Here is a 14,115-nt window from a genome sequence, read left to right as displayed (position 1 = left end):
CAAAAGGGAGAGATTTGGGATAAGTATCGGACTGGGGTTGCTGCTGGCTTTTGTTCGTTCGCGTATACGCGCTTAAGCTTCCGCAGGCACGTACACAAATGAATCCTAATCGCGAATATCCGTCCCGAGTAATACATATCTCTGACGCATGTGCATCGTATATTATGTATGTACACGTATATGACCATATACACTCTGAAAAGATATGTACAGGATGACCCGAAATTAGCACACAAAGAATGACGACAGCACATTGAAATCAAACGTACAAGAATCGTAAGCGCATTGAAAAAAAAGTTGCAAACAATCACAGATTTATAAAGTTTAACTGAACAAAAGCTTTTACAACAATGAACCAGTAACGTTATTTATTTGTTAAGCAATTTTTAATGCTATTGTTATATTTGCTATGTATACTTATTTATGTTTTCTATTGTATCATTTCTGAATTTATTTCTTTACTTATAAAGAAGAATGCACGAAACAGCACCAAGAGTTTTTTAAATATATGAGTAAATTATTACTACTTTTACATTATTGTGTTAATTTCTCTTTAAACATAAAAGATATACACACAAATCGCCGCGAATGGAGAAACGCTTCGGTGCATATTTGAGAGTGGATAATAACATTAACAACTCTGGACTACTAAGAGAGAGGATGCGCAATTATTGCAATGTAAAATATAAAATGAATTACTTAAATTAGTCCTGATGTCTTCTTTATTTAAAAATCCTTGTACGTTTCGACTCACTTTGGAGTCCTCTTTAGCATTCTCAATTCTCCTATACTGTTTAGTAATCTGCTGACGAAGAGTCACACACAAGTTGCCAAATTTGTAGTAGCTTCTAATTTAGAATACAATTTATGACAGAGTTGATAATCTTATCCAATGCGCTTTGCGAAACTTTTCTTGTTATATGTGACTATTCTTGAACTAAGCTCGGGAAAGTTTCTTCAACAAAACATTAAATCTGAAATTTGGCTCTCGCAACGTTCTTTCCAGAATCCCGTTCACTCATGTAATCTTATTTTCTCCTATTTCTTACTCGGTCGCACATCAGCTCCGTGTACAATACGGCTGCCGTACGTATATATCACATGGCACAATAGAATATCGCGGCACCGCTGTGCTAGAGGAAAGGAACATCGATTGTGTTAGCGCAGCCTTAATTCTTTTCTAGCTCGCTCACCGTCGATCGCACGTCCACGAGATGAAGAAGAACCGCGAAAGGCAGCTGAAGGAGTAAACGCAAGGCAGCTAACGAAAGGCAAGAAGGAAAAAGACTGGCGAGTAGCCAGGCCTGTTGAACGCCACGCCCTGGGGAAAGAATAGTAGAGAGGGAAGGGACAAAACGTGATAAGAGAGGCTGGAAAATCATCGTTACAATTCGGGCCAGGTGCCGATCGCCCAACCAACCAACCAACCAACCGACCGACCGACCGACCGATGTGGATATAACAGCTTGATTTTACCCTCACTTTGTCTGCCTGTTGCACATCCCCTGTCTCGAACACCTTCGATCACGTCGGAAATCTTGTTTGATATGCATATGTCAATGGATCGATTCAATGAACAGTTACTGGTCTATGATATTTTACACAGAAACGATCAAATTTATAATATGAAATAATATATTCGCGTATTTATATACGCATAAGTACAAAAGATAAATTTGGAAACTTTATTATTAATTATTATAATTATTACAATTAATTAAATCCTGATTTCGTTATAATCAATAGTTAAAATCAGAATAATTATATATAATTGTAAATTAAAATCATCTATTTATTTTGATATTACTTATCAAACAATTAATTACTGATTATCAATGGCAAATAATACAGAAAAATAATACAATTAATGAATAATTCATACGTTATGTTGTATATTAATGGATTATTTTCAAAATACGATAAAAGAGTGTAATTTTCGCGTTCGAAGATCGTTTTATTTCTACTATAAAATATTTTTTTTACAGAAATCGAAAATTATTATGCTATATTTATAAATAATGATGCTATATTTAAAAAATGGTACATTGTATTGTATAAATGTAAAATTAATGAAATCCTTATCACATTATTATAAAATCGTTGTCAGTTTGATTTTGTAAAACACGTCAGACTTTAAACGTATAATACAATTTGATTTATACTGACATATTTTTAATTGTGTAATCTGTAATGGATTATTTGCAGAGTTTCAATTGTCTTGCGAAACTATAAGTTTGTATTACGGTTCGACAGATTTCTCGTTCTTTATGATACCTTTTATTAATGTCTAATCTTGTAAGAAATGGAAGTTCTAATTTAGATCTGGCAATCCATTAGTGACTGATTGATAGTAGAGTATAAGGAATTTGTAAATTTGAGGATTACTTTTTGCTGAGAAAAACTTCAGAGTTGAAATGTCAAACATTGTTATTAAATAAAATTAAATTTAATATTGTAAAATAATTTTTGCGCTCTGTTTATTGCGTAGCACTTCACTAACCTTGCTCTATTGTTTTGTCAATTTCGAGAATTTCTAAGATCATTCTATCTTTTTATTTATTAACTTTATTTCAATGTACCAATTTTTTCTTGAGTGTAACGTCATTAGTATAATAATTTTTAATTTTCATGAAGATAAATACATAAGAAAATATAGAAACAAAACTAAATCACGAAAAAGTAAAAAGTGTACTCTTTTTTAAATATAAATTATGGGAGCAAAGTCTACGAATATATCATACAATTAGTCATTATCAAAGTTAAACCGATCTCAATTCCTGCTTATATTCGCTTCTTGGCGTTAAGTGTTTTTACCGACCTTACAGCGGTGATCCAGTACCTATACGTGTCAGCGTTTACTTGCCCTTCACAATTTATTCGCAGTGTGAGAGTATTTAGGAATTCTGCACGTCGTCTACTCGCAACCGCGCCTCTGTAATCCTCTCCGGACACTCCCGGATTACATTGTCATAAATTTTACCTCTTTACACATGGTCACGATGACGTACAAAACGCCCTTCGTGATACACCCTCATCTTTCGTAAGCGACAATGGCAGGCAATGATATGAATTATCATCAATAATTAAAGCATGTGTGTCCAAATATAAGCACACTAAACATCACTACTCTAATAGCTTATTCATTATCAATTTATTTATCAGCACATTTAATTTTCCTCATCTAATCCGTATGGAAAAAAATAAATTGGGTATAGTATAAAAATAATTCGGCTATAACTTGCTGCGCGAGTTCAACATCTACGACTAAGAAGATTTAATAGTTCAACAAAGAAATTATGTCCGTAAGCAATTATTAATGTACTAATTAAGCTAATTCTTTGTTACAATGAAAATGTAACGAATTTTCTTTTTATAGAAACAAAAGTACATCTTAGATAGCATGTTTCGTTAAAAATTTTGATCTATATTTAGGTTGACTTTCATAAAAGGTTATTTTTGCTGTATTACAAATTTGATGTACTATTACAACGAATGTAATACCTATAATCGCTAATTTTATTCATATGTACAACTTTGCTACTTTAACATAAAAAACTGACTATCTGAATGTTACGACTATAGATTTGCTGAATCAGTAAAGTCTTTAGTTGTTTTAAAAATCTTGTTGTTTTAAAAATGTTTAAATCTTTTTTTTCCGTGACGCTACGCCAACAAAATTATGCATTTATGTAGTCGTCTATATAACATCTAGCTGACCATGTATATCTGCTCAACTTCACGATCTTATCTAGCAGCGTGTCTTCCGACAGAAAGTTTTCTGCCTATTACTTGGTTTTTACTGCCTTTCGACCTAAGTAGATATCCATGTTACTCCCGCGATAACACGTCGCCGAGCACGATTCGTGCGTGCAATATACTACACTCATACCGTGGAAAACTCGTACTCAGAAATCGTTAAACCGATCACGAGTATCATCTTCGATGCAAACAAGATTTTAAAAAATCACGATCGTTCACGAGCGAACGATCGCGTTGCACGCTCAACTACCACTCGAATCGATTGTTTTCTAGCTCGCAGATGTCTTGCCAACATCCAAAATACGAGATGCTATTGAAGTACATGCTGTATTCGTGCGGGACGTTTTTGGAACTTAATACAAGTCGCTCCATCAAAGTTGGATCAGACGATGTAAGTACGCTCGCTCGAACGAGTTTTATCGTGGTCGGTGTGTTCACGCTTGCGATCGCCGGATTCACCGTCAATTTATAATGCATACGCACGTAGAAGCTATGAAAGCAGAGATAGTACCATGCATGTGAGCCATCGTCCGTCGCATGCACCACGAGACACAGCGACCTAACTTTCGATCAAGGGATAACGATAGACGTAGTTAAAAGTTTGTCGCGGGGGCGGTAGAAATTCAGCCGTGATGGAAAAAAATCGATATGAACACGTGCTTGCAAATTTATTTAAAACACAGAACATTTGATTCCGTTAAAAAAAAAACTATGCTAGCAAAATGATACTTAATCGTCTCGAATTAATCGGTCAATATGCTAAAGAGCATTTTGGTAGACAGAAAATGTTTATAAATTATAATTTACTCAATTCAAAATACGAGATATATTGTTATTATATATAATAGAAAATTACATATCGAATATACGACAATTTAGCAATTACGATGTTCTCTTCATGTATTTGATAAATGGTAAATTAATCCGAAGTGTATAATTACGTTTAATTAAACGTGATATATTTCTTGCTTTATATTTCACTAAAAATAACACGTAAAATCCAGATTGATATCCCTGTCGTGTTTGTACGCGACAATATGCATGAAATTCTATCGTAGTTAATGCTTTTGAGCGCAATGTGTTGTGCGGAAGAATCACAGACCGCATGCGCCTGCAGCCACTCCCGAGGTCTACATGTAACCGTAATGACGTCAGCGCGCTCCATGATCTGCTACTCCATCCGGCATCCCTCCGTTCTACTCGTTGGCGACGTATCATTTTTTTTCTACTCGTCAGCGAGTACAACGCCTACAGATCTTCCAGATTCGCGGAGTAGCTGGAGGATTCCCGTCGCGAGCAAACAAAAGTCCCCATCCATCTTCGGTACTGATACCACCATCAGAACGACAAAGTGTGCGACGCATTCCCCGCGGAGAACAAAGTATTTGGAAAAAGTTCGCGGAGGAGAGAGAGCGTTACGAAAAGCGATGTAATATCTTTCCCGTTGTAACTTCGAGACACAAAACCTGCGGAAGCAGATCCCTAGGACCTTAGATGGTAAAACTGACTTCATTCGAGCGTCATTACTTATTTACGAGTAAGAGAAATACTTCGTAAGGCCACGTTTATGGCGGTCGTGGGTTTCACCGAGGGCACGCGATTTAGAAAGGTGCTTATCCTAGATAAAACGGCGTGCAGTTACACGGGCGCTCTAATGCACCCCGTTGAAAGTTTTAGATAACGTAATGTTGCAAGAGGTAGTGTTCTAGAATTCGTGATTCTACCTAAACGGTGTTAATTCCCCTTCACGCGAAATTAATGAAGTAACGCAAACGTTCACTATTATTTAGGAATAATATCTTCTAATTAACTATTGTAGCCAAATTGCGCAGAGCTCAATGCATTATGCATTAATCGCTTCTTTCTCATCCCCATATTTTATAATCTATTCTTGTTCTTATTAAGCAGCTCATGTAAATAACCAGTTAACTAGATACTTAATATCAATCTACGTAACAATCATGTTCTAAAATCTAATATCAATGTTACTTAGTTAATTATATCTTTATATTTTCTATTTATTTCCATTTGACGGAAACGCAGTTCCTAGACGCTGAATTAATGATTTATCTTCTTCCTGCGCATCTCGGTTGCTTAGGTGACCTAATATATGACTTTGTGAGTGACTGTTCAACCCACGCTGTGTCGCGTTTTGATTAAAAGCGGGTGAAACGACGATCCACGCCATACGAGTCCCGTGGGGCGTTAAAAGCATTCTGGCGTTTGGCTGACGGTTCCCCGCGATATATCGCGTTTGTTCCCATATTTGGCTGGATCATTCGGGCTAACGCAGTCGGTCGGCTGGTCGATCGGTCGGTCGGTCGGTTGGTCGTTCGGTCTCTAGAGCAAACGAAGTTGCAGGCTACTGGTACAGGAGAGACTCGAGCGCGGCTTGTTCCGACGCGCAACGTTCGCCAAGATCAATAGACGGGCCGCGAGCCGTTATCCCAGGCGACAGAGAGCCCGCTGGTTTTGATCTCTCGCGCACGCGCTCTCACCTCTTCTACAAACCCCCCCCCCCCTCCCCCTATCGTACTTTCTATCCCCCTTGCCAACCTTTGGCGATAACGGTTGCAGTGTCGGACGTGAGCGACAATTGCGCCGGCAGTTCACAAGAGCGCCGGAATTCGTGCGCCCGTCGGCTCGTGCGTTTACTTGTACTACTGTCGAGACCAAACATCCTTCGTCTGGCAGTAACATCTTCATGCACATAGGACCAATTGTACACAGAAGAGCAGAACACTCGCTAGCAACTCGGTTGCTTACAATTAGGCGAGTAAACTAGCGAGCGAGAGAGAGAGAGAGAGAGAGAGAATGCAAATTGTAGCAATCATTATAAATATGCTAATTTTCTGCTATCAATATCATTTTAAATCTTAAAATTAAAATAAAATTTTAATAAAATTATCATTTTTATTATTTGACTAACAGCTCTTTCTTTTGTATTAATTAAATATTATTTGGACAATATTAAACTTTAATTTTAAAAAATCGTTACATCTACGTTATGTATTTTTTGTACTTATAGTACACATCTTAACTCGACAATAAAGTATAATTTTCCGGAAAATAAAGTCAACGTAACGTACAATTGTAGAATGAGATGCGACAAGCGGAAAAATAAAAAATCCTGGAGCACAATTAGTGTCGAAAATGTCAAATTGTAGCTAAATATTGAAAATATAAAAAAAGCAATATTCTGCAAAACAAAATAAAAGCTGAAGCGATAAAATAAAGCAAAAAGACATAGAATGTGATTGAAATAAAATCCAATCAAATTTTCTGTGTTCGAGATATAAAGAAATTTATGCATGTCATCGAAGGCATGGATATTTTTGTAACAAACATTTTTCAATATCAATTTCATGATAGCTTATAAAAGACAAATTACGTTTGATACAATCATATATTGTAAGCAGAAAAAATATATAATAATATGAGATGCAAACAAATTGGATAATAAAATATGTCTGTGGAAATAAAGATAGTCCAAAATGTGTGATATACGTAAGTGTACATCAAAGATTAATAACGATATAGATTGCGTAGGACGAGTTTGCAAAGGTATCTTCTCAATGTGCCGATTTTCATAAATAATTCCTAAATATTCGAGATACATCATTAGGCCCGTTAAATTGTATATTCATAAAGATACACTTTATGCACTCATAAATTTAAAATTATGTAATTAGGGATTGCGATAAGATATCCTTGAATTAATGGAAATCTTGCGTCGGAAATTAAATTATAATCATAAATTCGAAGCAGATAGCATGTACAGATTATATAAAAGCGAATGTACCACCGTCCTTCAAGCTAGACTAGAGAGACGCTAGATTAAAACGCATAAAATTCACCCTCATCGTCCCGTCGCTCGCGTGGGTGCCTTTCAAACAGGTTTTAGAAATTGCAAATGTTATGCAAATATTTTAGCGCATTTAAAATTATTTCTACGCAAATATTCGATTTTCGATATTCCAAGTTAAATATTCTTTAAGTAATAGTTTGTAATATAACTCTCGTAATGTGCAAAAGAAGACAGAGAAGCCAACAATGAGTAACTTTAAAGTGTTCTATAATTATATTCAATAATTTAATGATATATATAAAACAATTCTAATAATACCTTATCAAATTACTGAACGTTTTGCACAGTCTTCTTCAGTAGTTCGAGTTTAACGTAGATTACACACATACAAAGATAGAGATTACACAGAACATGATAAGTACGTCCGAAACTGACGGAATACAATAGAGAAAATCACGATAATACAGTATATAAATACAGTATATAAATAAGAGTTAACAATTAGAGGCCAACATCAAAGTCGAGAGAATATCCAACGCAGACATCATACAAAAATAAATAAATAAGTTATCGAAGTAAAAAAATAAAATATTCAAATATAAATGCATCGAGCCATGCAAACGTTAATAAACTGATGTATAAATGAAGGCACTTATAGCATTAAAATAAATATCCTTTAATCAAGCATTAAAATAAATATTCTTTAATCAAGATTTTGTAGGGTGTATTTACATCTTTATATCTTCTCTAAATTGTCAGAATATTTTTTATCCTTATAATTCCTCAGTTCTGAAGTATAGCTACTTACTTATGAGGTAGAAATACGGTGCCCATGAGAGACTCCGTATATCTACGCATCGCACGGCTCGATGGAGGGCGCAAACTCGTATTTGCACTGCGTATTCAAAGTTTACTTCGCAACTAGAGAATTTGATTCAAAGTCGCGCGGGTGGAAAGAATGTACACTCACTGCTTCGGTTACGATCCGCATTATCTGCTCTAGCGAACGTTAAAAACGGTGTCTCAATGTCGCACGCACGTACGCGCATCGTCATTAAATATATATACGTCCAGGAATGCAAAAATACATATCATCGTCCGCCCTTTGATGTGCGTCGACATCGCTGCGCTTCAAAGCGCGAATAGGGTATGCGAGCAACAAGAATATTCAGCGGTCGAATATTTTTCACGAAGTAGCACCGAGAGTACATCTGCAAATGGAATGTCTTTTGATGCACTTCTTTTCGCTCTTTTACGTCACTGATATGCATTCACGCCGCTTTGCATTCCGGCGTAAAATCGTACGTAAGAGTAACGTAAGAGTATCGATAAGTACATTCCTTGCTGCTAAGTTGAGCCCTATGCTACGCAAAGAAAAGAAAAGAAGAAAGTATGAGCAAAACGAACAGAAATGAATAACGCGATTATGCGAGAAAGTGAATGAAAAGCGAACAAGATGCGACAGCGAAAATGCGATCATTTCAGTTCAGAGTAAGAAGAAAAATACGATTTTCGCGACGTCAATGCGACGATTTAATTAACTTCAAAATAAAAAAATTATTAAATCAAGCGACGGAATAGCAATTGATGTAGACACAGCAGTAATCGTCATTTTGAATGGACAGGTGCAAGTAAATTAATCAGAAAATAAAAAATAAAAATATCGAAAATTCAATTTAGTGTAATCCCAATACATTATGAAGCAGTGAATATATCAAGATTCTTATTGATAATATTTTGGTAAATTAATATACACACACATCAATAAGTTTCATCAATAAGAAAAAGAAGAAAAAGAAAAAGAAAATAGACGCAAAATTATCAAGTGAAATTCAATGAAATAATAAAAAAAAAAATAAAAACAGGCAATAATAGGTCTGCTTTCTGTGATTAAACTAGAATATACTTTTTGAACTTACATGAAATAAATTATTTACAGTTTTTAAAACACTTAAAACATCAAATTATTAGTATCTTTCTAAAGTGCTTATTAGTATTAAAAATTATTAAATTGCTCAATTTAAATATGTGATATTACTACTCTAGTTCTGTTCATTACGTTCAAGACCGAAGATTTTCGGCGCGCAATTCGTAGAATTAGATACGTATTGTACCTATAAATTCATTCTGAAATACTCAAGCACTAAGATTCGCTTTGATCGAAAATAGGTTTATTTTTCTTAATTAATTTAAAGTGAGATGGGTTTAACATTTTGCGCAAGTGAGAGAGTTCTAGTGTAATCTAGAATAGGAATAAAAAACAGATCTTATGATTAAAATTATTACATTCATAACGTTCAAATTATACCTAATTTATTTTTAATCATTTCTATGGGTCGCCTCCTTAGGGGCAGCATACTGCTCCTACTGAATATGTCATTTAATTTAATTAAAACAGTAAAATTAAACAATTTAATTCCAGAAGATATATTAAAGATTCAAATTTAGTTCATTATTTAGTAAATGCATTAATATGCATGCATTAATATGGATATTTAGTTTAAAACTAACCATAGGAATGGATTAATTCACATTTTGACTGCACACATGAAAGTTGAAAATGACAAATGTAATTTAACTCAAGGGCTATTATCGCTCCTTTTATAACCAACAATATATTTCTGCAGTATTTCTATGATGCATTATCACATTTGCAAAACATCATAATGGCTATTATTTCAATTAGAAACGTCTACTAAACGTAGATCACGTCTACTAACTATATATATATATATAAAGTGTACTTATAGTTAGCCATAGCTTTATAGAATTTCCAAATAATATTATATATACTATAAAATACCAAGAATGCAACTATCATGCAAATAATCATTAATATTACTTGACACAATCCCAATCTCCTAAAGAAGAAGCTATTGAGTGAACATGATCTTCTTCTATGCATCAATACACCTAGCGAACTCTGACAAAAGGGATGGTGGGAAGTAGAGGGTGACGAAAACTACTAAGTTCATGAAACAATCAGGCAGTCAGGGTGACAGCGAGCGCAGGCATAACGGCAGTCGTCGGCTTGAGGCGAGCAGGCAAGTTAGGGTGGGTGCAAGAGAGAGGGTGAAAAGGGAAAGAGAGGGAAAGAGAAATGGACGAGGGTGGGCAGACAGGTAGGCAAGCAGGCAGGAAGGAAGGAATGAATTGCGCCTGCGCGCTGAAACGGCCGGGCTAGACGCGAGAGCCGCCACTCCCGAGCGCGTAGCGGTGTACCGCGGGTGCTGACCGAGTGTCCCCGCGAGAAGAGCGAGAGAGAGTGAGAGGGCGAGAGCGAGAGAAAGAGTGCGGAGAGAGCAGGCCGTGAGAGAGGTGACAGGAGCAGAAAGATGTCCATCGTGAGAGGAGGGATCCTGCGGAAGCGGAGCTCATGGCAGGACACCGTCGGCGATCAGGAGGCTCCGACTCTGTAGGACGCAAAACGAAGGAGGCGCACAACCTCCAGGAGGAGAGGATCCTCGACTCCCTCCTCCGCCGATATCCGTTATCCCTCGCCCGAGTGTTATCCCGGTGCCTCTTCCGACTCGAAAACACAGCGGGAATCGCGAACAAAACTCAGTGCTGAGCAGAAAAGAACGGAGGAGAGCGAGAGACAAACGAGAGGAAGAAGAAGAATTACGAAAGACTCCCGGTGATAACAAATTTTCGCAAAACTATTCCACGTCTTCGTTTATTGCGCGGTGGCGAGTCAAAACTACCGTAGTGATCTCATCGCGAGTGACTAAGCGCGCACAGGCGAGACGAGGAAAATGAGTCCGCGATAGAATTATTCAAATTGAATTCCAAGTGTCGTGATATTACAATATTACACTTCATGTCGCCGCACGAATGTTTATAAAAGTATCGTGAGTGATAGTGAGAAAGGCAAAGGTGAGCCAGAAGATCAGGCGAAAGCGTCGAGAGCTGAGAGAGGATCGTGGACGAGCGACGAGCCAGAGAGCACACGGAGAGGAGCCTGAAGAGGAAGCAAGACGGGGGTAGGAGGGTGGGCTGGGCGGGAGGGAGGGAGGGAGGGTGAGACGCAGACGACACGCAGAGAGGCGCCGGGTCAACGCGCCAGGTAGCAACGCCTCAGGACAGCCGACGTTCCCTTCGTCGTCGTTCTCGTCCTCGCCGTCGTCTCAGCGGCGAGGTGGTGTCGTGATTCCTCCTTCTTAGAACGCGGACAACCGCACCGATTCCGGGGGATGACAGCCATGGGGTCCTTCCACGCCGTCTCCGGGTGCTTCGTTCTCCTCGTGGCTACGGTCGTCCTACTGCCCGCCACGCATCACACACCGTTTGCATACGCCGCGTAAGTCAGCCGTTTCTACTTAGACTTTTAGACGATTGGATGCATTAGAGTGCACTGATATACATTAAAGTATGGTTAATCTGATCTAATGACAATCGTAAATGTGAAATGTAAACATTTTTAGTTACAAAGTACAACATACATTTTTTGCCAAACAGCGATTAATAAAATGTATTAAGAATTTCGCAGTTTAATCCATTTCTATTATGTTAGATCTTTACATCAATTTGTGTACGATGACTTTAATGTACACCAGGGCGCACTGAGTGTATCCAATCAAATTAGACAAAATATAAATAATAGGCGAGCGTAATATGAGAGTAATATGAGATTGGCATGTGTACGTTTTAAGAAGTAAATGCTGAAACGTGATAGAGTAATTTTTATAGGAATCATTGGTATTTTTTACTAATAGCTTGAATCTGATCGTCTTCAATGTATTACAAGTATGAGTGGAGTATCAGAAAATAGGATTCTACGCGAAAGATCGAGACAGAGAGTTGTTGATGTTTTCTTTACATTTGCAAAGCGATGCTTATCACTGTTTTCGGTAGCTATTTAACTATCTTCCCATGTTTAGGAATGTCCGAAGAGCTTGTATGTGCGTGTGTGGGAATAAAATAATTAAAGCGAACGTATTTGAACTTTGATAAAATAGAAAAAAGTATAATAAGTGGAAATTAGATTAATAAGAACAAATCAAATAAGAGAAATATCCTATTTTCGGTCGAAAGTACGTAATATGAATTTGTAAATTTATATATGAACATTATTAAGCATCAAAATTCGCTTCGACCGAAAACAGAATTTTTTTAATCTTACTTGAGAAAAAAGAAATTAATACTTTATCTAAACACTTTTGATAGATTAATAGAGATAATGTTTATAAAGTTTTATTATAATAAAAATTGATCGATTTAATCATTTGTAAAAATAATTAATTTATAGTATTCTAGATTTTATTTTGATATGGTTTTGTTAGATATCACATTGGAATATAGCTTTCTCGCGAGAGATTTTAAATATTTTTCATTAATATATTATTCTTATCAAAAATAACAATAATATATCAGTATGACAGGAGACCTAATTGATCCTCTGTCATACCGATATATTACTCTGATCATATTTCACACATTCTCTTGTATTTATATTTTATAATATAAAGACAATGATATATGTTTTTCACAGTAATTACTCCAAGAAAGATTCTTGCCAGATATATCACATCCCTTCCATATTAATGTTGTGGAAAAATATTGCGCCGGGCAAATCGTGACGAATGACATCTTCCTTGCGATAAGCGTCATTCATTATGCTACTTCGACGGAAATAACCAAGTTTTATTACGCGATCGTGTCTGACGTCAACCCGCCCGCTGCCTACTATCAAGAGCAAACAAGATAGGTTTAGCCTTTGACATAACGGGCGCCACAATGAGAGTGGCGCGTAGCTCTCTCCGCCGTCTGGATGCACCTCCGTGATTGCATGTAAATGAGCGGATACATGCAGTCACGTTGCATGCCCCAGTGTATGTCTTACCACCACGCGCGCAAGCTCTTTCCATGATCACAATGACACCATCCCTTGTGCCTCCAAGGCGACGATAAGGAGGCGCTCTCTCTCTCTCTTTCGCTCTCTCTCTCTCTCTCTCTCTCCCCCCTCTTCCTCCCCTCTCTCTTGTCGCGTTTTAATAAGCATAATACAATATATTCATCATGCATGCCCTGATCGTTTTAAACTATCTATATTTTCCTAAGCAATAGTAATTGACAATTCTTAACTATTAAATATGATTAATGTGATGCAAAATTATTATAGTCAAAACTATTATACGATATCGATTGATTCCAATAAATAAACAATTATTATAATTTATACTAGATTAAAAATCAATATTAAAATTTGTAAAATAATTATACACAAAGATTTATAATATTTTTCAAATAAAATATACAAATTAAAAAAATCATCTTTTGATGTATTCTATTGCAGTACAAAAATTATATTTTCATTGAATTAAAAGATTAAAATTAACAAAATTGTGCATTATAACATTCATTATAATCGAACCAATCCAATAAATTTTTTCAGTGATTTTTAACTTTTGTCATAATTAATGGAAACATTTAAATACACATATGAACCTTATTGTCAATTAGAAAATGTTACTTCAAGCAGAAACAAAACGATAAACTGGCGAATAGAAAGAACAGAAGCAGACATGAGCAATAGTAACAAAGCGCAA

General features: G+C 36.3%; 2 protein-coding genes and 1 long non-coding RNA gene across 38 annotated transcripts in view; 2 read left to right on the top strand and 1 right to left on the bottom strand.

Annotated features, from left to right (window-relative positions):
* Positions 1–14,115, bottom strand: part of LOC105149352 (adenosine receptor A3) — a 457,094-nt gene that overhangs the window by 194,438 nt on the left and 248,541 nt on the right. The gene's annotated exons all lie outside the window — the stretch shown is intronic.
* Positions 6,318–11,188, top strand: LOC147907203 (uncharacterized). The gene is made up of 2 exons (XR_015547615.1): positions 6,318–6,531; positions 10,435–11,188. It is a non-coding gene; the product is annotated as an uncharacterized LOC147907203 (long non-coding RNA).
* Positions 11,572–14,115, top strand: part of Rdl (Resistant to dieldrin) — an 83,391-nt gene continuing 80,847 nt past the window's right edge. For all 21 annotated transcript variants that reach the window (XM_087414033.1, XM_011061697.2, XM_087414039.1 and 18 more), the window contains exon 1: positions 11,572–11,867. In XM_087414033.1, the coding sequence (XP_087270159.1) occupies positions 11,761–11,867 (107 nt within the window). In that variant the 5' untranslated portion in view covers positions 11,572–11,760. The remainder of the gene's footprint in view (positions 11,868–14,115) is intronic.

This window comes from Acromyrmex echinatior, chromosome 15 (genome assembly GCF_024713525.1).
Source record: "Acromyrmex echinatior isolate Ae372 chromosome 15, ASM2471352v2, whole genome shotgun sequence".
Taxonomy (NCBI): domain Eukaryota; kingdom Metazoa; phylum Arthropoda; class Insecta; order Hymenoptera; family Formicidae; genus Acromyrmex; species Acromyrmex echinatior.
This window is presented reverse-complemented; position numbering and strand designations above follow the sequence as displayed.